At 39.6% G+C, this 24,152-nt stretch overlaps 1 protein-coding gene across 1 annotated transcript in view; it reads right to left on the reverse strand.

Moving 5' to 3' along the window:
- opn8c (opsin 8, group member c) overlaps positions 1-20,127 on the reverse strand; it is a gene marked incomplete at both ends in the record, with an annotated part of 172,008 nt that extends 151,881 nt beyond the window's left edge. Inside the window, 3 exons of the mRNA XM_081377961.1 lie at positions 14,182-14,513; positions 16,509-16,790; positions 20,010-20,127. Coding sequence (XP_081234087.1) covers positions 14,182-14,513; positions 16,509-16,790; positions 20,010-20,127 — 732 coding nt within the window. The remainder of the gene's footprint in view (positions 1-14,181; positions 14,514-16,508; positions 16,791-20,009) is intronic.
- Positions 20,128-24,152: the final 4,025 nt, after the last annotated feature.

Raw genomic sequence — 24,152 nt, forward strand, 5'->3', positions numbered from 1 at the left:
GTCATGAGTCTTGTCTAGTGTCTGTCTGTCCGTCTGTCTCTGTCTCTGTGTTTCAGGAGGAGGCAGCGGATTTGTCTAACGTGCCCGCAGAGTACCGCGACCTGAAGGAAGTGTTCAGTAAGTCTCATGCTCCTTCTCTTCCTCCGCATCGTCCTTACGACTGTGCCATAGATTTACTGCCAGGTAAGTCTCCGCCTAAGGGCAAGTTATATTCGCTTTCTGCTCCAGAAAGGGAGGCTATGGAGAAATATATTTCTGATTCTCTAGCAACAGGGTTCATCCGTTCTTCCTCTTTTCCAGCGGGGGCGGGGTTCTTTTTTGTGGGGAAGCTGAGGCTGTGTTTGCCAAACTGAAAGGCCGCTTTGTTTCAGCCCCCATCTTAATAGCCCCTGATCCTTCACGTCAGTTCGTGGTGGAGGTCGATGCGTCAGAGGTGGGGGTAGGAGCAGTGCTATCCCAACGTTCTCCCACAGATGACAAGATACATCCCTGCGCGTTTTTGTCCCATCGTTTATCACCTCCCGAACGTAACTATGACATCGGTAACAGGGAGTTGTTGGCAGTCAAGTTAGCGTTGGAAGAATGACGTCATTGGTTAGAAGGGTCGGGGGTACCTTTTATCGTCTGGACCGATCACAAGAATCTGGAATATATTAGATCCGCCAAAAGATTGAACTCCAGGCAGGCTCGGTGGGCACTTTTTTTCGGTCGTTTAGATTTTTCTCTCTCGTACCGCCCGGGTTCCAAAAACATTAAACCCGATTCTTTATCGCGTATTTCTGACCGTTCCGAACGCCTGTCTACTCCTGAGTGCATTTTACCCGAGACCCTATTTGTCTCCACACTCACATGGGAGGTCGAATCGAAGGTCAGGACGACCTTAGAAGGGGTAACGCCTCCGCCCGGTTGCCCACCGAATCGGTTATTTGTGCCGGAGGGATTACGGTCTGACGTCATTCAGTGGGGGCATTGTTCCAACGTGGCTTGTCATCCAGGAGTTAATCGCACTAGTTTTTTAGTCAAGCAACGATTCTGGTGGCCACTTATGGCTCGCGACATTCACAGTTTTTTTTGCTTGCTCGGTTTGTGCCACTGGTAAGACTTCCAATCGACCCCCAGATGGGTTACTTCAACCGCTGCCTGTCCCTTCGAGACCCTGGTCCCATATAGCGCTAGATTTTATTACAGCCCTCCCACCCTCTCAGGGCAATACGGTCATTTTGACTGTGGTGGACCGGTTCTCGAGCGGTAACGATCTGGACCACGCCCACACACACACACACACACACACACATACAACAACAATGACACGAGACAAGAAGAAGACAGTGAATTCATGAACCGTGACAGTACCCCCCCTCCTGGCGTCCCCAGACTCCCTCACTTCATCCCCTTGCCCAAATTACCCTCAGCCAAGGAGACAGCGTTGACCATTGTAGACCACGTCTTTCGCTTACATGGCCTCCCGATGGATGTGGTTTCCGACAGAGGACCCCAGTTTGTGTCCAAATTTTGGCTTGAGTTTTGTAGATTACTGGGAGCGACTGTCAGTCTGTCCTCAGGGTTTCATCCCCAGAGCAATGGCCAAACCGAGAGAGCCAACCAAGATCTGGAAAGGGTGTTGCGATGTTTGGTCTCCAAGAATCCTTCCTCATGGAGCCAACCACTTTCAATGGTGGAGTACGCTCACAATGCGTTACCAGTGTCATCCACGGGCCTATCACCGTTTGAGTGTAGTTTAGGTTACCAGCCACCAATTTTTCCCAGTCTGGAATCCGAAGTCACAGTCCCCTCTGCTCACGCCTTCGTCCAGAGGTGTCACCGCACATGGACTAGAGCCCGTGAGACTCTACTCCAAGTGGGGGCACGCACCAAGGCTAAAGCTGATCGCCACCGGTCTAAGCCTCCCGTATACGTCGCTGGTCAAAAAGTGTGGCTTTCTACCAAGAATATTCCTCTTCGCTCCGTTTCTAATAAGCTTGCTCCCAAATTCATTGGCCCGTTCACTGTCACCAAAATCATTAGTCTGGTGGCAGTCCGCCTCAATCTTCCTCCAGCGTACAGGAGAATTCATCCCGTCTTTCATGTATCTAAAATAAAGCCAGTGTTTCGTTCGCATATTAATCCGCCTGCTCCGGTTCCCCCCCCCCGCCGCGACTCGTAGATGGGGAACCTACATATTCGGTTAATCGTATTCTGGACTCAAGACGGAGGGGACGCGGATTTCAGTACTTGGTGGACTGGGGGGTTACGGTCCGGAGGAGAGAAGTTGGGTACCTGCTAGAGACATCCTGGATCACTCCCTTATCGATGATTACAATCGACAGGTAAGGGAGTCTGGGGACGCCAGGAGGCGTTCCTAGGAGGGGGGGGGTACTGTCACGGTTCATGAATTCACTGTCTACTTCTTGTCTCGTGTCATTGTTGTTGTATGTGTGTGTGTGTGTGTGTGTGTGTGTGTGTGTGTGGGCGTGGTCCAGATCGTTACCGCTGATCAGTGGTGACAGCTGTAGCTCACTAACGGCGCCAGCTGCAGCTGATCAACGTGCCTTCATATACTCACGTTCTCTGTCCTCTCATTGTTAGATCGTTGTGTAGTCTCCTCGTGTTGTATCCTGTTCCTGTTTGGCATTCTTCGTTGTGCTTCAGTCTGGCGTGTTCGTGAGTCGGTGTTCCCGTTGGTGTTGCTGTGTGTTCCTCGTTCCGGTTCTGGATTTACTTCATCTGTTTCATTCACGGACTTCACCATTCACCACCGTCATCTTCTGTGTTGCCTGCCGAGGTCCCTGCGCCACTCAACTGCCACCGTGTTTGTTCTATGTTTATCTGACTTTGAGAATTCTAAATAAATACTTTTACTTGCATTATTGCTTCCTCGCTTTGAGTACGACCATGACAATATATTTCTTTCAATTGTGTACTTACATTATCCTAACCCAGACAGCAACATAGTGTCGGCCCAGTTACGGCCCACATCTGGTACATGTTGAATCCACATGTACCAGATGTGGCCTGGATCATGGCCGAAACTATGTTACTGTCTGGGAAATGTTTCCAAGAATTTGTCAATTCAGAATTCACAATTTTAAGTAGTGCCTGTCCCTTGTCGCCTGTCAATGACGTAATATCCGCGTTATCCCTGGTTTCAGTTTGTACTGCCATAGCATGATTGGCGAACATGGTGACAGACGTTCAAACCATGTTGTTTCATTCAAACATTATTGACCATGGCAAGCAGACTTTGGGATAAAAGAAGAAATAAAACGAGGATCAATATTGGTGTTTTCGAGATGCCGGGAGCTTTGTGACAAACTTCGACTTGACAGCTTCACGACTTGACAGAGACGCCGTTCTTGCATGTGCTTTAGACAGGTGAGCAAATGTACATAAAACAAAATAAATCAATAATATACTGTAGCTCAACATGATAAAGTGTTAGATTATGATCAGTATGATATTCTAATGTTGATCTAGCTTACTGCTAGTCTCATACAGCCAACAAACTAACACATATAATAATATTATAACTTTGAATACACTCAAATGCAGTTTAGTATGATAGTGTAGACCAAGTGAAACAGCGCTGTGTTACCTCACACATTCGTCAAATAACTGACCTTTGTGAGTTGTAATTCAGCACTTGCGGGTATTTCGGTCAGTAGAATGAAATGTCCTCATTCCTTTATATTCCCCGGGACTCGCATATGGCGCTGATATCTGTCTCTCATTAGCGATCATGCCCTGCTTCATGTTAAAAAACATCAATGTATTCACTTATCCATAAACATTATTTCCCCATAAACATTACTAGATCCATCGGCATGACGACAAGTTCCATGATTCCACGCTCATTTACTGCATCATCAATCTACGCCTTTGTTACTGTTTCGAAGAGGTTAGCGATCCCTAATGGTGAAAAAATACAGATTGTGGCTTTAAGTATTTAAGTAGACTTCTTGTAGAATTTCAAAAGCCATACAAAAGTTTGAGACTGTATATTTTTTTGGGAGTAGGCCTAAATTCTTGTGGCAAGCAGGACACTGGAAGCATTACTAACGAGTGTCACCTGCACGCCACACCAGCCTCGTATATCACGGAGGAACTACGGAAGCCAGTGTGTCGCGCAGGTTATGCTTGTTAATCACACCACCGGCCTCGCGCCATTCTCTCACGGCCCTCGATCGCCCTCGTCTTAATTCTAATCCCAGAATTTTTCTCAAATTGCTTGAACAATTCTTAATTCCTGTCAATTGTCGGATTGTTTGTAGAAATGAGCAGAGACTGTCTGAAGTAGCAGACACTAGTGTTGCCAGAGTTTTTGCTTGTTGCCATTATGTCACTTTCCAGTTGTTTAAATGCCATTGTGATGATGGTTGTGGTCAGAGGACATCCTTGACTGAGGTTTTTGTAGTTTTTAATGGAGTGGTTGACCTTGGGGAGGAGATTCTCCAGAATGCTGAAGTCCTTTGGTGGTGTAGGGGTAATATGTTTAAGAGACGTAGGTGATGAAAGACTTCGCATGAGGAAAGACATCCTGATTTTTTGGGGGAATTTTGCTAAAGTCACACAAATACGACTACTGCGTACTACCCTTTTTCTTTTCCTAAATGCTGAAACACTTTAAGGCGTTTGGCTAAAATCTGAGACAATATCAAATAGTCAACATTGAAAGAATGCCATCTGTCTGAAGTAAGCAATGATTTTACAAAATCTTCAGGAACATGTTTAGACTTCAGCATCATGTTGTAGTTTATCTTTAATATTTCTGTCATTGGAAGGTCATTTTTCTTGTAGTCACAAACTCTGAGATTATCAGGAGTTTGTTCTTGTGAGTCGGGCAAAGATCTAATGGCACTTTTTATTATCCCTGCTCTTCTGTCTGGTTTTCCACTGTATCTAAATTTTCTTAACAATGAGGCAACCTCCGGCACTGCAATTTCTAGCAGTAATGGAACTTTTATATCTAAAACTAGAGGATCATGATCAGAATTTCTCTTGTTCCCACATGTAGATTTTCTCGTTATTGCTTGGTAAGTTGCACAGTTTGTGACAAAAGTTACTGTGTTGGTTGGCATGAAAAACATATCCAACATTGAATGACTCTGATTCTGAGATCGTGTGAAGCCTTCTTCCGTTGGATGCCTTAATGCAAATATATCTTTGAGACTCAGAGATTCTGTGAAATCTTCTAGAATGCTTCTAAGTGAGGAATGGTACGTTTGATCTGCTGACGATATCCTATCAATAGTTGGGTCCTGTACAGTGTTGAAGTCCCCACCAACCACAACCACACCTTTAGTGTCAATAGCTCTCAAATAGTCTCTCAGTCTGTACAGCATATGTCTGTCTTCCTTGTGGTTGTGCACATTAACAAGAGTGTACAACTGAGAAGAGAGATGACAGAAAAGGACAATATAGCCTCCACTGTAATCCTCATTGTTAAGTTTAAGACATTAAAAAATGTGTTCATGCACATTATACCTCTATGCTGATTATTGTTTAATATTTCACATGACCGTTTACCGAAACTAAAAGGGGACTTTTATTATGAAGTCCCCGGAAGAGCGGTTTTGTTTTGTTTTTGAGCACGAGTTGTGATGGATGGTGTCTGTGGATGAATAAAACGGATAACGTTAATCGATACTGAAGTGTATTTTTTGTATAACATTGGTAGCAGAGGATGGTTAGCAACTATAGAGTACCGCCAACCTTTGATGAAGGAAAACCATATGAAAGTTGGAAGAATGAAGTCGCGATTTGGACCAGAGTTACAGAACTCGAAAAGAAAAAACAGGCGCTTGCTGTGGCTTTGGCGCTGTCGGGAAGAGCGAGAGAAACGGTGATGGAAATACCGGTAGGCGATCTGAATAAGAACACTGGCATGAACACTTTACTTACGAAACTCGATGACTTGTTTCTCAAAGAAGAAAAGGACCAAGTTTACGAGGTGTACTCGAGCTTTGACCGGATTATGAAAGATAGCAGTGTTTCCATGACAGACTATATAATTGATTTTGAACAGCGGTACTCGCGGATGCGTAAATATAAGATGGAGCTTCCCGATGCAGTATTAGCATTCAAACTGCTGGACACTGCGTGCTTAGAAGTGAAAGTTTGACAGTTAGCGCTGAGAGCATGTACAGATTTGGATTTTGCGTAAATGAAGTCAGCAGTTAAGAGGATTTTCGGAGGAAAGTCTGCTTCTACAGTGGGGATTAATCAGGAAACAGCATATGTAACAGAACAAAGGCGAAAAGGAGCAAGCCATGGTCGCAAAATGTTCAGCAAAAGACACCACTGCCTGGCACTAACCCTCTGGACAGGTATGGACGCAGATCAAAATGTGCTGTTTGTCAAAGCACATTCCACTGGGCCAAAGACTGTCCACACAGAGGTGAGCAAGTCAAACTGACTGAAGATTGTAAAACAGATGATATAGAGGAGTGCAACATTACTCTGTATACAAAAGAGTCGCCCACTGAAGCAGAAATATTTATGACTGAGTGTTTCGGCTCAGCAATAATAGACACTGCATGCACACGGACTGTGTGTGGACAGGAATGGATAAATAGCTACATCGCTGAACTAAGCCAAAATGAGATAAAAGACCTGAGGAAGACTCACAGTCACAGACCCTTTAAAGGTGCCGTAGAATGGATTATTTTATTATTTTATAATGTTTCCTGGGGTGCCCTTATAATGTTAGTATGTTTTTTAGATCAAAATTTGTTATAATTTAGAAATAAAAGGCATATTTCCTAGCCTGATTTCATTCCCTGGATTGAACATTCTGTTTGAAGGGGCGTGTCTGCTGTGAGACTTCAGTGTTGTTGCCCACTGCTGTGATTGGCTGACATGCTTGCATATGAAATATCTGGCATTACATGTAGAGCTATCTGGAAAACTTTTACTATTACAGCTTTTATACGTTTTTACTATTGCAGTATTTAGATCTATTCCAGCATTGAGCAGATGACAGCCTGTTGATCGCGTGAATGAAGATCTTATCACTGCAACGCGATCTACTGATGCATAAACAGTATTGAACGACTTTGAGAGAAAGATTATCTGTCTGAACTTGAACAATTACACATCAGAAATTCACATAACCCACTGGTTCTCCAGAGGCTCGGATGAAGGAACTAAAAAAATACTTTTGTGTTCATTTGTACATCCAAACACTGAGCAACTGCCATGCTTCGTTCGCTCGTTTGCAAGCCACGATGTCTCTCGAGGAAAAAACAATATCGCGCTGGATCTAGATAACACAGTGTAAATTATTGTTAATAAAATCACTACTTACCGCTTGCGGGAATATAACGTTAGTTGAAATTGCCCCCTTCGTCCGTTTGAGACGCCAAGAGAAGCCTGGCTGCTTGATATATGTTCCAGGTTAGAAAAACAGTCCGTGGTGAAATGGGCAGAGCAACTAACAACTTCGAATTAAACTGTAGCGGTATCAGATTATAGATAGATAGATTATAGATAGATCTGCCATTTTCCCTATGATCCTCCTCCTGCTTGTTTCTTCACCTGCAGAACTTCTGATGATTCGGCTGCGCAGTTCCGCCTGGCACTGAGCATGGGCTGGCATATGTAAATTTTTAGAGGCGTACATATTAATGATCCCAACTGTTGCGTCACAGTTGGTGTTATGTGGAGATTCGCCTGTTTTTCAGGGGTGTTTTTCAAAAACGAGATTTAAATAAGAAAGGGAAAACTATGGTGTTTGAGACTCACTGTATGTCATGTCCATGTACTGAACTCTTGTTATTTAACTATGCCAAGATAAATTCAATTTCACATTCTAGGGCACCTTTAAGTTTGGTGATGGAAAAGTGGTCTATTCCAACAGAAAGTTGAAAATTCCTGCAAAGATTGGACAAACTAGGTGTCATATTGAAACTGAAGTCGTGCCAGCGAACATTCCACTACTCTTGAGCAAGGCATCCATGAAAAGAGCAGGGACAGTGCTAGATATGGAAAATGACAGTGCGGTGATGTTCAGTCAACCTGTAAAACTTGACTTTACAAGCTCTGGCCATTACTGTGTAAACATTATGGACAATGAAAAGAAAAACATTCAAAGTGATGACTGTCTTGGTAGCTGTTGAAGATGTCACTCTTACAGAACAAAAGAATGCGGATGTACAAAGTCAGTGTGACGAGGAAATACTGACAATTTCAGACAAAATGAGCTCAGCAGAAAAACACAAAATCCTGATGAAGCTTCACAGACAATTTGGTCATGCTTCTGCTGACAGACTGCAGAGACTTCTTACTAGCTCAGGAAATAAAGATGCAGAATGTAGTGTCATTCTGGAGCAAATTGTGAGTGAATGTGAAATGTGTCAAAGATACAGTAAGACCAAACCAAAGCCTGCTGTTGGCCTACCACTGGCATCTCAGTACAATGAAACTGTTGCAGTAGATCTACATGAACTTGAACCAGGTGTGTGGTATCTCCACATTATTGACCAGTTCACAAGGTTTAGTGCAGGCAGCATACTGACCACTAAGAAGTCCTCTGAAATAGTGAAACACTTTGTCCATGTCTGGATAAGTGTCCATGGTCCACCTCAGAAACTGTTTAGCGACAATGGGGGAGAATTTAATAATGATGAGGTTAGAGACATGGCAGAAAACTTCAATATAGAAATAAAGACAACAGCAGCATACAGCCCCGTGGAGCAATGGACTTACAGAGCGACACAACCAAACACTTACAGAGATCATAATGAAAGTGAAGTCAAGTAACGGCTGTGACTGGGACACTGCATTGGACTGGGCTCTTATGGCAAAGAACACCATGCAAAATGTCCATGGCTACAGTCCTCATCAGTTGGTGTTTGGACAGAACCCCAACCTGCCCTCTGTGTTAACCGACAAGCCCCCAGCTTTAGAGGGCACGACGAAAAGTGAGTGGGTGGCAAAACACATCTCTGCTTTACATGCATCAAGAAAGGCGTTCACAGAAGCAGAATGTTCCGAAAGAATACAGAGAGCACTACGTAAACAACTACGTCAGACAGATGAGAAATATGAAATGGGTGACAAAGTGTACTACAAGAGAGTTGACTGTCAAGAGTGGAAAGGACCAGGAGTTGTCATTGGCCAGGATGGTGCAGTGGTGTTTGTCAGACATAGAGGAACCTGCATTAGGGTACACTACCTCAGACTAAGAAAAGTAAACAAAGACAGCAGAGATCAACATGTCATTAGGGATGATGCTGAAATTGACACAAACAATATGCAAAGACAGGAGATGACAGGAGCTGCTGTCAACAACACGGAGGGAACAGAAACTGTAACTGAAATACAGCAGAGTTCAGTGCAAACTGAGGACACAGGGGCATCCATTATGGGGCAGAATGTAGCAGCACAACACACTAGTGACGACATAGTGGCACAAAGTGATACAGAGCAGGGAACTGATGTCCGTTTAAAAACAGGGCAAGTTCTAAAATACAGAGACAGAGACAGTGGGGCTTTGCACACAGCAAAAGTACTAGGGCGTGCAGGCAAAGCTACTGGCAAATACAAAAACTAGTACAACCTTCTGCTCATTGAACCAACTAATGTTGCAGGCAGTAAAGTTTCAGTTGACGTTTCATGTTTAGACTGTCTTCAAATGGAACACGCTGTTACTGATGTTAGTGCCACAAATGTCAGTGAGGATGTATTGGTAACAAAAGATCTATCCTTTGACCTTGCCAAACAAGAAGAGATGAAGAGTTGGAGAGATAACAGTGTGTTTGAGGAAGTTCAGGATGAGGGACAAAAGTGCATCTCTACCAGATGAGTGTGCACTCTCAAGGAAACACTAACTGGAGTAGTACCGAAAGCACGATTGGTGGCCAGAGGTTTTGAGGAGTTAAATGTGTTAGAGCTACAAAAGGATTCTCCCACATGTGCTTCTGAGTCTCTTCGACTACTGGTGGCAGTTATTTTGTCAAAAACAGTGGACACTTCATTCCATGGATATAAAATCTGCATTTCTGCAGGGAATAGAACTGTCACGTGACATCTACATCAGGCCTCCCCCTGAGGCTATCTGTGAGGGAACATTATGGAAACTCAAAAAGTGTGTATATGGTCTGGCAGATGCTTCATTGTACTGGTACAATAGAGTAAAAGACATAGTGCTGAAAGCAGGAGGAAAAATGTCCAAGGTCGATCCAGCTGTTTTTTATTGGCTAGATCAGGACTGCACTGTAACTGGGGTGCTTGCCTTTCATGTGGATGACTTCATATGGGGGGGCACACAAAGTTTCTCCACAACCGTAATACCACATCTAAGATCTGTTTTCCAAGTTGGACGTGAGGAACATGATCATTTATGTTATGTGGGAATAGATTTTGTGACTGTTGACAGAAAAGTACAAATACACCAGGAAACCTACATTCAACACATGAAACACATTCATATGGATCCTTCACGAGCTGTGGAACAAGACTCACCTCTCTGTGAGGAGGAAAAGGATCAGCTCAGGTCCAAAATAGGCCAAATTCTCTGGGTGGCAAGGCAGAGCAGGCCAGATGTAATATTTGATGCTAGCAATTTGACATCCAACATAAAAAATGCAACTGTGCAGACAATCCATGAAGCAAACTGGATAGTGTGCAAACTTAAAGGAGAACTCCGGTCAATTTTAACATTGAGCTCATTTTTTTGTAAATTTGGAGTGCTGTCAGTACAGAGAACAACGACAAAAATCGGTGTTGCCTACACCATGTTATCCTCTTTTTAAAATTTGCACCCTGTTGACTTCAATGGGGCAAGTTTTAAACCTGCTTTTAGCCTCTTAACATCCTTGATGTGTCATTACAAGTGCACCAGCCATTGTAAGTGATTCCTTTAGAGTTAACACGGGTGAATCTGACTGCAGTAGATGTGAAAGATATTAATAAAAGTGATGTTAATTAAGCAAGCGCACAGACCTGTATTTTCTTCCTGTTTAGTCCTTTAGTCCACAGTAGTCGATTGTCGAGTTCACGCGCGTGATCATAGGTAACTAAACCTATGCGTGTGAACTCGACAATCGATTACTATGGACTTCGACCGAAAACAGGAAGAAAATACAGGTATCTGCGCTGGCTGAAATAACATAATTTTTATTAATATCTTTCACATCTACTGCAGTCAGATTCACCCGTGTTCACTCTGAAGGAATCACTCACATGGCTGGGCACTTGTAATGACACATCAAGGATGTTAAAAGGCTAAAAGCTGGTTTAAAACTTGCCCCATTGAAGTCAACAGGGTGCAAATTTTAAAAAGAGGATAACACGGTGGAGACAACACCGATTTTTGTCATTGTTCTCTGTATTGACAGCACTCCAAATTTACAAAAAAATGAGCTCAATGTTAAAATTGACCGGAGTTCTCCTTTAAGTCCAAGAAGGTAATTCTAAACTTCCAACACTTGGGCAGAGACAGTGCTCTTAAAATGGTCGTGTTCAGCGATGCTTCGTTTGGAAATCTTTCAGATGGAGGCACCCAAGGAGGGCACCTGATTCTTTTAATGGGAGAAAATGGAAAATTCTCACCCCTTTCTTGGCAATCAAAGAGAGTCAAGAGGATTGTGCGGAGCACACTTGCTGGTGAAACATTGGCAATGTCTGATGGAATTGACAATTCTATTTTTCTGTCCACACTGTTCTCAGAACTAACTACTGGTGATGCTGAACATGCTCCACCAATAATCTGATGCAATTAAGTCCACAAAGTCAGTCTCTGAGAAAAGACTCCGCCTGGAGATAAGTAGAATCAAAGAACTTGTCCAAACACAGAGAGTTGAGCGAGTACTGTGGTACAACACAAAATAACAACTTGCAGACTGCCTTACCAAAAAGGGGGCATCAACTTGTCAGTTACTCAAGGCACTGAGTGAAGGACAATGGAAACTGAATTAAAACAAAGTCTGTCTTTGAGTTATACTCGAGAGCTTGTTGAAATATACTAGGTCGTATTTTTGTTCAAGGATGTTGTTGTTCAGTATGGCCTGTTAGTATGTTAAATTGAAAGTTATTTATTATATTATAATTTTTTATTTTTTTTTAAGAGTGGGAGTTTAAGTTTAAGACATTAAAAAATGTGTTCATGCACATTATACCTCTATGTTGAGTATTGTTTAATATTTCACATGACCGTTTACCGAAACTAAAAGGGGACTTTTATTATGAAGTTCCCGGAAGAGCGGTTCCAATGTGTGTCTCTTGTAAAAGGACAATATCAGCCTTCAGTCTGATGAGTTCATACAACACAAGTTGGAGTTTGGAGCTTTTTTCTTTTGTGAACCTGATTTCCATAGTGTTCCAATAGACAAAACAAAGTAGCTGATGTTTTGATGGTTCCATTATTTATATAATGCTCTGGAGAAAGATTCACAAAAAAAAAAAAAAAAATACAATTAATTTAAGATTATAAGAATGTCATGTCATTTTAAAATGTACACTAATACTCTAAATGCACATACGATTAATCTATACGATTAATCTAAAGAGCCCTTCGCCATAAAAAAAAAAATGACCTAAAAGATAACAAATCACAACCAGCATACTTGTTACTAATAAACTGTCTTATTGATGATTTAATGAAAATCACAATAATAATATTATTCAATATTTATATATTTCATGCTGACATAATAATGAATGGAAAATCATTTTGGACACTCTTTATCCATCAAATAATTTAAAGAATTTCAATTTGTTACAAAACAAACAAACAAGAACAGCTCAGTCTTAGATGATGAAAATGCCTCATAATCCTTAGACACTATTTGAGTAATCAATTAAAAAAATACTCCTATGACTTAGTCATGACAGCATTTTTTTAATTAGACATGTCACAAGCAGAGTTTGGGTCTTAGATCAATCAGAGTATCGGTCTACTTTAAAATTTGTATGATTATAAAGCACACTTTATGATTTGATGTTAAATACAAGGACTTTCACCTACCCTATACACTTAAAAACAGAGAGAAGCAAAAGAGTGTTTATAAAGTAATAATGGTTTCCTATGGGTTGAGTTCACATTATACGGATTGATTTGTAAAAAACAAATTAACAACATTGTTTTGTGTTTGATCACATACTGCAAACTTACATATTATAAAATAACTCACACTCACCTTTTTGAAGCTTGGTGGTTGTAAAAAAAAACTACATAAAAGATTAAGAATGGAGTTGTACGATGACACTCAATTGTTGACGAGATTCAGTGATGAATTCCTCTCACTTAACCTTTAGAATGAGAATTTTAAAGACGGATGCCACTCCCTAAGGAAAGGTACATGAGTCATGCAACAAACATTCGCATTGTGAAATATGGTCTTGATAAAGGGACATGGTGTGACACTGTGTACATTTGCATCAGTATGCAGAATTAGACACTATGGCCAAAAGTAGGATCGTGAATACTCTTCTTCAGTCAGAGAGAGACTGAGTTGGCTTCAAAGAACAATATAGGCATGGATACAACAACAACTTCTTTTAAAACTTGAGAAAGCCAACATACTGTTGTGCTATTTAAACTTAATATGCACTAACATTATAAGTGCACCCCAGGAAACATTTTAAAATAATAAAATAATGCAGTCCATGAACCCTTTAATGTAAATTGAAATGCTTACAAATATCGTTAGACGTTCGATTCGTATGATCATGCACTTCTTAAAAATCTACAATGTCATTAAACTTCAGTTTATATATTACCTAATGCATTTTTTTTTTTACATTTAATATGTACAAATTTGTGAGATAGAATCTAGAAACAGGTGGAACTGGATACAGCCCAGACCAAAATGAAAATGTTTCCAGGTGACCCCAATAAGTGACGAATCCGGCTGGGACATGCTTATTACTCGTGAGCATCCCTATGCCCTACTCCCTTCGAAGGGCAGACGGCAGAGCCCCAGAGAGAGGTTAGTTTTTTGAGAATTATTTGAATGTAAGAACAAAAAGATAAACAATGCAATTATTTTCATAGCCTTCGTATAGCTCAAATTTACCAAGGGTTCCTAAATATGTTATTTAAATTAAAACACATTTATCTCTTAATGAATTTACCATCACGGCTATTTGCATCAGTGTTCCACCTTGTGAATTCTAATCATTTACTATAAACTGCTGAATACTTCTTAACAATGCAAGCTTTTTTCCCCTTGAATGCCTCACCACAGACAGGTGTTTCTCTGCACGGCGGAGGTTGATGTGGATGCCCTTAGTGGAAAGGGTGTGAGAAAATCGATTGATCTTCAGCAAGATTTTGCACTGTGACACCACGATAAGCAAGACTGGAACAAGCACGAAGCAGGCGAAGGAGCAGATCACATAAACAGCATCTGTCATGGATGTGTGGTAACGACGCCAGGCCACAGTGCAGGAGATGCCATATGGTTCAGGCACATACTCGCCCCAGCCGAACAGCGGGAAGGATGACCAAACAGCAGCAATTATCCATGTAGCTACACACACCAGATGGATATTGGCTCCTTCTAGCCATGTAGCTGGAGATACAGAGAAGTTCATATTGGTAAATTCATCATAAATGAGTTGATTTACTTAATTAGACCTTAGAAATCTGATTGGTTGACATGAAATTGTATACCATTGTGATGTATTTCAGATTGAAATTATCAAATAAGAAAAAAACAGGACGGGACTTGATTTTATCCATTGGTTGTTGATTGGATTATGAAAACTTCAAGTTTAACCGTTTTCTTTTTTTTTTTTTTTTTTTTTTTAATTTGTTTTTGCTAACAATTTCTAAAACTATGGCTCCTTTTCTCTAAACTCTACACACAAAACCACAAAAAATGCACAACATCTCACATCACATGCAGAAGCAAACACTTCATGCAAAACTGTTATAACTCTTCTAAAAAAATGTTTTTACATAACTCTACACACAAATGATTAGCCAAATACACACCAAACTACACACAGATGTGAAACATGTAAATCAAAATGTGTCTTTTGCTTGTCCAGTGTGCAGTGGAGTGCACAGAAGTTTGTCATAGCACTCACACATATATGTAAATACACTGTATGTATGCTCAATTGATGAACTTTACTGTTATTGAACTGAACTGAATCAACACTGAACCGACACGACATGAGTTGATTAATGACACTATTTGCTTGTTGGAGCTGCTTTACAGCAGAATTAAAATTTGTTACTATTGTGGAGCTGATTTGAAACAATCTGTATTGTATAAAGGGTTAAAGTTGACTATGACTATGCATATTCAGTACATATTTACAAAATAATCAGAAATGCAAATGTGTAACATTTATTTGTTTTTTCAAAATGATACATTTTTGATTTGTAAGTGATCGAATTAGGTGTATTTACACAATAAACAGAAATGCAAGGGGTTAAAATAATTTATTAGTTACTCAAAACATAGAGTTTTTATTTTTAAGTTGCAATTTAAATGGCAGTTTTCCAAAATGAAACACAAGAGCTGTTAGTTTTGAATGATGTGTCTAATGAAAATAACTATTTTAGACTATAACCATTAAGAAACAACAATTTGTTTCACAATTGCAAACTGAGTGTAACACAGATAATGTGCTTGCAGGAGGTCTAAAGATTAGCTATATGAGTGAATGTTTTCACTGAGTGGGCCATAAATACCACTTTTAATGTGGTTTAAATCCTCAAGATTTTGAATCCTAGTTAATCAAATTATATTTATGACCATCAGCAGAGGAAACCAATGGTGGAGAATTCAAAAATCCATAAAGCAAGATCGCACAATGAAGGAATAAACAAAATAGTCTTTAATTCAAAACACAAATAAACAGGAGAATAACACAGAGAACACAACCCCATAAATCTTGACGAAAACGAACACAGAACAGAACAGTACAGAACAGGGAGTATAAGAAGATAATGATATAATTAATGAGACAATGGGTGAACTGAATGATGATGACACAGACTAGAAAACTTACTTGTTAAAAAAATAATAATAATAACTAAAAACTGAACACTTTTTATGTGTTTTGCCTGCTCATTTACACGACAACAGTGTTTTGAGGGCCTGAAAACACAAACTTTTGAAAGCTCAAGTTTTTGAAAAGATACCGTTATCATTTCCATGTAAACTACAAAAACACGAATCTGTGAAAACGGTGACGCCATGCATATGCGTATTATGTGTTTAGTCTATAGGCATGCGCGTTTTGCACGACTTCTCTGTGGATAATGCGTATTTACACAAGCGTACTAGTCTTTCTTTACAAAGTGACATCGCTAACTGATGGTCTGGTATACATAATACAGCGCATCCATGTGAACGGGGATCATTTTGATAATGTTGTCATCTGTACAAAGAAAAAACGTTTCAGTTTTTAGTATATCATTGTCGTGTAAACACCCTATGTCACACAAAGCATACTCCTGACAACTGTATGAATTGTAAACAATACAATGACTATTCAATAAAACGCTATAAATCTCTATAAGTTTTATTTCACTTTACTCACACTCTTACCATAACAAGTCTTGATGTAACGGATGACACTGATGGCAGCTATGGTGAACATGCCACACAGGCCAAAGAAGAAGCAGCCTAGGCCATAATACACACAGGTGGCATGACTTCCCAGCCATACGTGGCTAAAAGATGACAAGATTGACAGCGGGTAGAAGCAGATACAGCAAAGAAAGTCAACCACTGCCAAATTGACACAGAGCAGCTCTGAACCAACAATCTTCCTTCTGCGGCGAAAACAGATTACCAACACCAGTCCATTGCCGAGTACTGACAGTATCACTGCAACAGCAAACAGAGAAGAGTATTGCTCAGAAAGTCAAAGTCAAATAAAAATAAAATGTTCAGTAAGATAATGTCCTGACAGAAAATAATCAGGAGATTTACAGAAAAGACTAAAACACAATAAGATGAAATACACAATTAAAAATACAGGTAAAGCACATGTGAAAAATCAACACAAAACATTCTTTCATATTAACACAGTGCACTGGGCCATACTTCTCTCAAAGGGTAAAGTCTTTTATAACTAATTTAACATGTACAGCCCTGCTTGAGCACTAACAAAATATAGTGTAAAATTACACCCTTCTTTGAGTTTCTAACTTCACCATTCTGATATTAAGAACTCAGTTAACTGACTAAAATGTACTGTGAATGTTTTCACAAATCAGAATAGTTATGTCAGGGACTCAGGGAAGTGTTAACTGTCACATATATTTAGTAATTTATTCGTTTAGTTTCATTTTCATGAAATTTTAGTTTGCTTTTCATTATTTCCTGTTGTCTTTGTTCACTTTACCCACTCTAATCAGTTACCATGCCATGTCATTTGATCAACACACCTATTACCCCTGTCTTTTAGTTAATTATCATTGTATACTTAAGTTCCTGTGTTTCCTCAGTTCATTGCTGACTATTGTTTGTGTGTAAACTTGCTGTTGTACTGTGTTGGATTATCTGAGTTTATTCTTTTATTTAATACTTTTGACTCATCTTCATCTGTGAACTTCTTAAACTGTGACAGAATAGCTATTTGCAGCTGAGTTTACTGCTTTGGCCAGGAGAGGGCACAACATGCTGGATTATATGTTGCAATTCTGCCTGCTCGTCGAGCGTTCTCGTTTAAATAACAAGATACATTCAGACCTCCCAGACATGTAAGGACTTGACTGGAGGGAGGCCATTGTTCAATGTCTGGAAAGGCTCTACCCCCGATCCATACTACCTGCGGACCCAATGCTTCGAGGAGCGGCAGCACGTGCCCACCGCAGGCGGAGAGAATGGCTCTGACCCCAACCACGTCTACTGCCCCACTCGAGCTGTCTCCCATCAGTCCCGACGTACTACCAACGTCGCTGTCACCTCCTCCCTCCCTCGATGTCAGAAGTGACCATCAGGCATTCGGCTGAGCTGAGCTCCCGCGGACCAGTGACTCCACCTGGGTTGGACATTGAGTCACCTTCACCACGGACCTGCGGGCTGTCTGCTTCTCTTCTGCCCTCCACCCCTACGGCTCCAGCTCGCTCCGCCCTCCCTCAGGCTCCGTCTCCACCCTCGGTCACTCCAGATCCACCTCAATCCCACAGGGTCCCTGCTTCCATGTCGGCAGGTCTGCGCTGCGGCTCCATCGCGGCCTCTTGGGACTTCTGCGTCACTCCTCTCCATCGGCTCTCCATCTGCACTCTGGAATCCACCTCCAACGTCGCCGTCACCTCGGTTCGTCTCCATGGCGCCATCGGGACTCTCTCCACCGCCTTGGGGCACTTTCTGGTTGGGCATCATCCGGTCTCCAACCACACAAACAATCTATTCACCCTGAGTTACTACCACCTCCTGTTCCTCCCTGGTCTCTCATGGCTGTACACCCTCCTTCTTCCAGCCCTTCGCCTGTTCCTCAGCCGCCTCCAAAAACTTCTCCTATTCCTCACCACAGCGTGAGGCTGCGCCTTCTCGGGGACATAACCATATCCATCGTGACGTCATAACCATTTTCAAGGACCAGAAACACAGTGAAGACATCGTTAAAGTAGTCCATGTGACTACAGTGGTTCAACCTTAATGTTATGAAGCGACGAGAATACTTTTTGTTTGCAAAAAAAAAAAAAAAAAAATAACAACTTTATTCAACAATTTCTTATATTCTGTCAGTCTCTGACACTGTTCAAGTGAGCATCACGACGCATGCGTGTGCTGTTGACGCAGGAGTCGGCCAATACTGAGCCGGCGTTCTGATGTAGAAACCGGAAGCGCTGCACTGTGTGTTTACAGAGTGAACATCATAAGAGACTGACAGAGAAGAGAAGAAATTGTTAAATAAAATCGCTATTTTTTTTTACACAAAAAGTATTCTTGTTACTTCATAACATTAAGGTTGAACCACTTATTAGTAATTAATGACATACATACACCAGTAATTAATGACATACATTTTATTTTTAGTTGGAACTAACCCTTCTAACCAAGGGATTAGAACAGTATTTAAAAAATAAATAACCCCTAACATGATAACAAATAGCTGGATGACATTTCCATTTGTTGACATGGCATGGTTAGATTCAGATGGTAAATATCATATATTAAGTTGGATGTCCACCTAGAGATAATCACCATATTTATTTTGCAACCATCATATTTAAAATATGATATTAATCATAATTTAATAAAATAAAAATGTTGTTACTACTGTAAATCTATATTAAATTATAATGGGATATCTTTCAATGCTTTCAGAATCTTTACTTTTTTTAAAATAATGTATATACAAATTTAGTTTGTCAGTATATTGATTGAACAAAAATTATTTCTTTTATTTATCAAAATAAACAGAAAATAGTAGGCTACAAACTTAGCTAAAGTGGTTGTTTTGAAAAGGTATTAACTTAGATATTATTCAGAACTATTTTACTTAAAGTATTTGTATAAATAACATGTCTCATGCTGGTGAGCCACCTCATACATTTACGATTTTTTTTTTTTTTTTTTTTTTTTTTTACGATTACATTTTATGATTTTTTTTCACACAAAATATGTTGATCCATCAATGTTTAATACATACATATTTTTCTGCAATCATACACTATGGGAATACGGAGTAGTGAAAAGCACATTTTGCTTAAGGTGTGACTTCAGCCCAGTTGTATGCATTAAAAAATTAAGAGTCACTATATGACTATATGAAAAAAAACCACTGATTTCGGACAGCGTGACCTTAATTCATAAATTATAAAGAATGTCAACGACAGCGCATATCGGATTTAAAGGAATAAAATAATTCCACAGATCCTCAAACAGTATCATGTTCAACTAAATCAATCTGACTGCTTTCAACCTCAGTTAGTTTAATGTAACCAATGATCTCTCAGCTGAATATGACTGATATTGTGAATCGCCAACAAAGACAACAATTCGTTGAAAGACACATATTCGCTTAGTTCGCGAACAGGAAACCACTATGAAACGGACAGAATAAATAAGTAGCCTATAACAAATCACACTCACCAATTGACATTATAACCAATCCAACCACAATATCAGCAGCTGGTGAAAGTTTAGAAGTAAAACTCTCTGAATTGGAGTTTCCACGACGCTCTTCATTTCTCGTTGAGTTCGAAGACATGTTGTGTACGTGTAGCAGACACGTTTCGTATTAGTTTCCAAATGAATAAGATGTAACTGTTCCTGCATGAAAACAGAAGAGATGGTTGTACGAGGATATGACACGTCTCTGGTCTCGCGCTCCCTCATCAATAAGCATCACCCTATGAGGCTTTCTTTCTTTCTTTCTTTCTTTCTTTCTTTCTTTCTTTCTTTCTTTCTTTCTTTCTTTCTTTCTTTCTTTCTTTCTAACAATAAATCTTAAAATAAAGCTCAAAATACTGTAACATATTCAATAGATTGTTTACATGTTTTCAGTTGTGGGTCTATCAGTGCAGCAGATCTCAAGCTAGTTTATATGTGCATAAAAGTTTAACAATTCAATTATTTTGTTTGCTGCAATCAAAGGTGCTGAATTTCTACAAAATAAGAAAGTGTCCGTTTCCATGCTGCATTATGTCTTGGTTTTAATTATTTTAGCATTTTAACTGTTAGATGACTTTAATAGAATGAATTTTAAGACATCTTGCATCTTGTTACTCAGCTGGTGGACCGTGGACTCAACCTGAAAACCACTGTATTAGAGTAATTGTGCAAATAAAAGTAGAAATCGATTGACTATCAAGACCATTGACTATAGTATTTTACAAAAGTCTCAGACGCTTAAGTATTTTCACCAAAAAAAAAAAAAAAAAAAAATTAAGCCAGTTATCTGATCACACAGATACGATCTCACCATCATCTAGTCTGTCTGCATGTGATCACATGAATAAACAGAATAAACTGAGACAGACTACATCCAGAATATCTAATCCTAACACTTGAAGAAACTGACCTCTGAAGCCACTGCTTAGCTGCTTAGGCACTTGTGTAAAAATGCTGTAAAGTGTGAATGCTTTCAAAAATAATGTCATAAATAGAATTTAGGCTATGTATCAATTAACTAAATCAAATCAATATTTGGTGCGACCACCCTTTGGGCCCTATCATACACCCAGCACAATGCAGAATCAAGCGTGACGCAATTAAAAATAAAAGGATTACAATGTAAATGTTTAATATCGTGTAGCCTACATAAAGAAATGCTGGAATGAATCCAGCTTGTCCCGTAGATGGTCTGCTTGTGTGCTTTAACCTCGTGCATTAGTAGATCCGTTTCCTCGCTAGAGAAGCGTTCAGGCTTTCCGTTTGCAAATACTGTCATGTAAATAGCAATCCGCCACGGCGCGAGCGCAACTGGCTTTTAAAGGGAATGGGAGATGAGACTCTGATTGGTTTATTGCACGTTACGCACAAAGCACACCCATTACTCATTAAAAGAATAGGGACAACCCTTTTAGACCATGCGCCGGGTGCACCGACCATTTTTCCCGTCGTTAAACTAGCAAAAGTGGATTCAGACACGCCCTGATTGCACTTGCGCGTGCGCTTTAGACCATGAGCTTATCGTTAAAACAGGACCCTTTGTGTTTAAAGCAGCTTTTGTCTTCGGTACACTTGCACATAGTTTTTCAGGTAGCTTGCAGGAAGGTTTCGTTAAGCATCTAAGAGACATTGCCATAGTTCTTCTGGATTTAGTCTGTCTCAGTTTCTTCATGTAATCCCAGGCAGACTCGATGATAGTGAGATCAGATCTCCGTGTGGAGCACCGGCTGTTGTCAGGCTCCTTGTGCATACAACAATCTCACTGGATTATTACAATTAATGGCAAGAGGAATGTTTGGAAATGTAAACTGATATTTCCTACTGACTCTACAGCATAAGATGTGTGTGAAAATACTATTGTGCCTAAGACTTTTGCACAGTACTGTATGTATGCATGTAGGCAAACCAGTAATTGTATTCAAACATAAAGTTCCTGATAGCAATAGTGCACAACTGATCCAAAATTGAGCAGTGTGAGGAACCAAATTCACAGGGAGGAATCAGCAGCCTGAATGAAGGAGGGTCTATGAAACATTCCATACCTTTGCAAAGTACAAATGCTATTTCAGATGTATAAAATACAGACAAATAATATCATATATAAACTAGATAAAGCATTGGGAACTTTGTAGGCTACATAAGATTATCTGCCATCGGTGTGCTGTTTTTAATCCCAGACAATCCCTGCACATTGCCATGACTTGATAAATGGATCATTCTCTATTTGAGGCAGATGGTGAAAGGCTATGAAGTGAATGTATATGCAAAGCAAACATCAATATGCAATTGTCACCATACCCCACCTGCCCTTTAGCAATAAATAAAAGTGTCTTCAACAGGTTACATCAAAAAAACAATAGTCATATATTATACCAAGTTGAAACCAATTGTGATGTCACTTAAATAGAAACTGAGGACTTAGATTCTTGGCTGTTATTCTAAAAGAATCTTAATTACAATTATTTTAATTAAATATTAAAATCACTTTAAATGAAATGTTTTAATACAATAATTCTATATAATTATGTGATCTCAGACTATAATTTTAACAAGATTTTTATTTTATTTGTATTAATCACGAAAAACTAGCTAGATATGTTTACCGTTATCTCACATGATTATTATATTAAAAATGTGAACTGGTGAAACACTATTATTAAGATAGGCTACTTAATAAGCCAAGATAAAAAATAAGCCAGTAGTGCAATAAATGAATTACAAAAGATATATCCACGAATAAATCAGCAATTGGCAATGGATAGATGTTGTCCGTCTGTCTGTCTGTCTGTCTGTATCTCCACTTGGAAATGGATATTTCCTCCCCCTCAGGAGAAGGTCACGGAGAGATAAAGATGTGCTGCTGCTTTATTTCTGCCTGACATTGAACAGCACAAAAAACACAATTCAATACAATACAGAATACAATACAATACAATACAGAATAGGCTACAATACAATACAAAGCAGTGCACTGTGATTCGTTCGTTTTTGTACAATAATAGAGAAAAGGTGCAATTGTGTTTAGTTATAATACAACATTGCCATCATTCATTGCTCAAGCCTTTTACAGATAGACGTTTGAGATTAGACTTTTTCCAGCTGACAAAACAGAGTCCTCTGGTGGTGCAAAGATACACTGCATTCAGGAATCTAAGGAACATTTTAAAAAGCAAAGCAAATGAAAGTGATGCCATTATTTTTTCTATTTATACTCTTTTTATTTATTTATTATTATTAATTTTTTTTTTTACAAAACTTAAAACAGTAAAGCTAAAAACATAACTATAGCTGTTTTTTTTTTTAAATGGGTCATGGGACGTCTTATCAACACATTATTTTCAATGCAACAATAGACACCTCTTCAAGTAAAATTATATATTCAGTAGAATTATTTTTAACTAAAATTATATTGCAACCAAAATATTTAAGAATTTTATGAATGATATTTGCATTATTTTTATTTAAAGGGATATATCTATCTATCTATCTATCTATCTATCTATCTATCTATCTATATTACAATTTCAGTCATATCTGACTCTTTGTGATTCTATGGCCATGAATTTACACACACACACTATCTTTGTGGGGACTCTCCATAGACGTAATGGTTTTTATACTGTACACACTGTATATTCTGTCCCCTTACACTAACCCTACCCCTAAACCTACCCATCACAGAAAACTTTCTGCATTTTTACATTTCCAAAAAAACTAATTCTGCGTGATTTATAAGCTTGTTTACCCATGGGGACCTCAATTTAGGTCCCCACTGTGACACGAGTCCCCATGAGTCTGTGTGCATTCAGGTTGAAGTCCCCACCGGGATAGAAAAACAGGTACACACATACACACACACACACACACACACACACACACACACACACACACACACACACACACACACACACACACACACACGGCCCATTTATTTAAAGGGATAGTTCACCCAAAAATGAAAATTCATCATTTTCTCACCCTCAAGTTGTTCTACACCTGCATCATGAAGTTCTTTCTTCTGTTGAACACAAAGGAATATATTTTGAAGAATGTTGGAAATCAAACAGTTTTTGGTCCCCATAGACTTTTTTTCATGATGCAGGTTTAGAACAACTTGAGGGT

This window comes from Scardinius erythrophthalmus (genome assembly GCF_964197995.2).
Source record: "Scardinius erythrophthalmus genome assembly, chromosome: 11".
NCBI lineage: Eukaryota > Metazoa > Chordata > Actinopteri > Cypriniformes > Leuciscidae > Scardinius > Scardinius erythrophthalmus.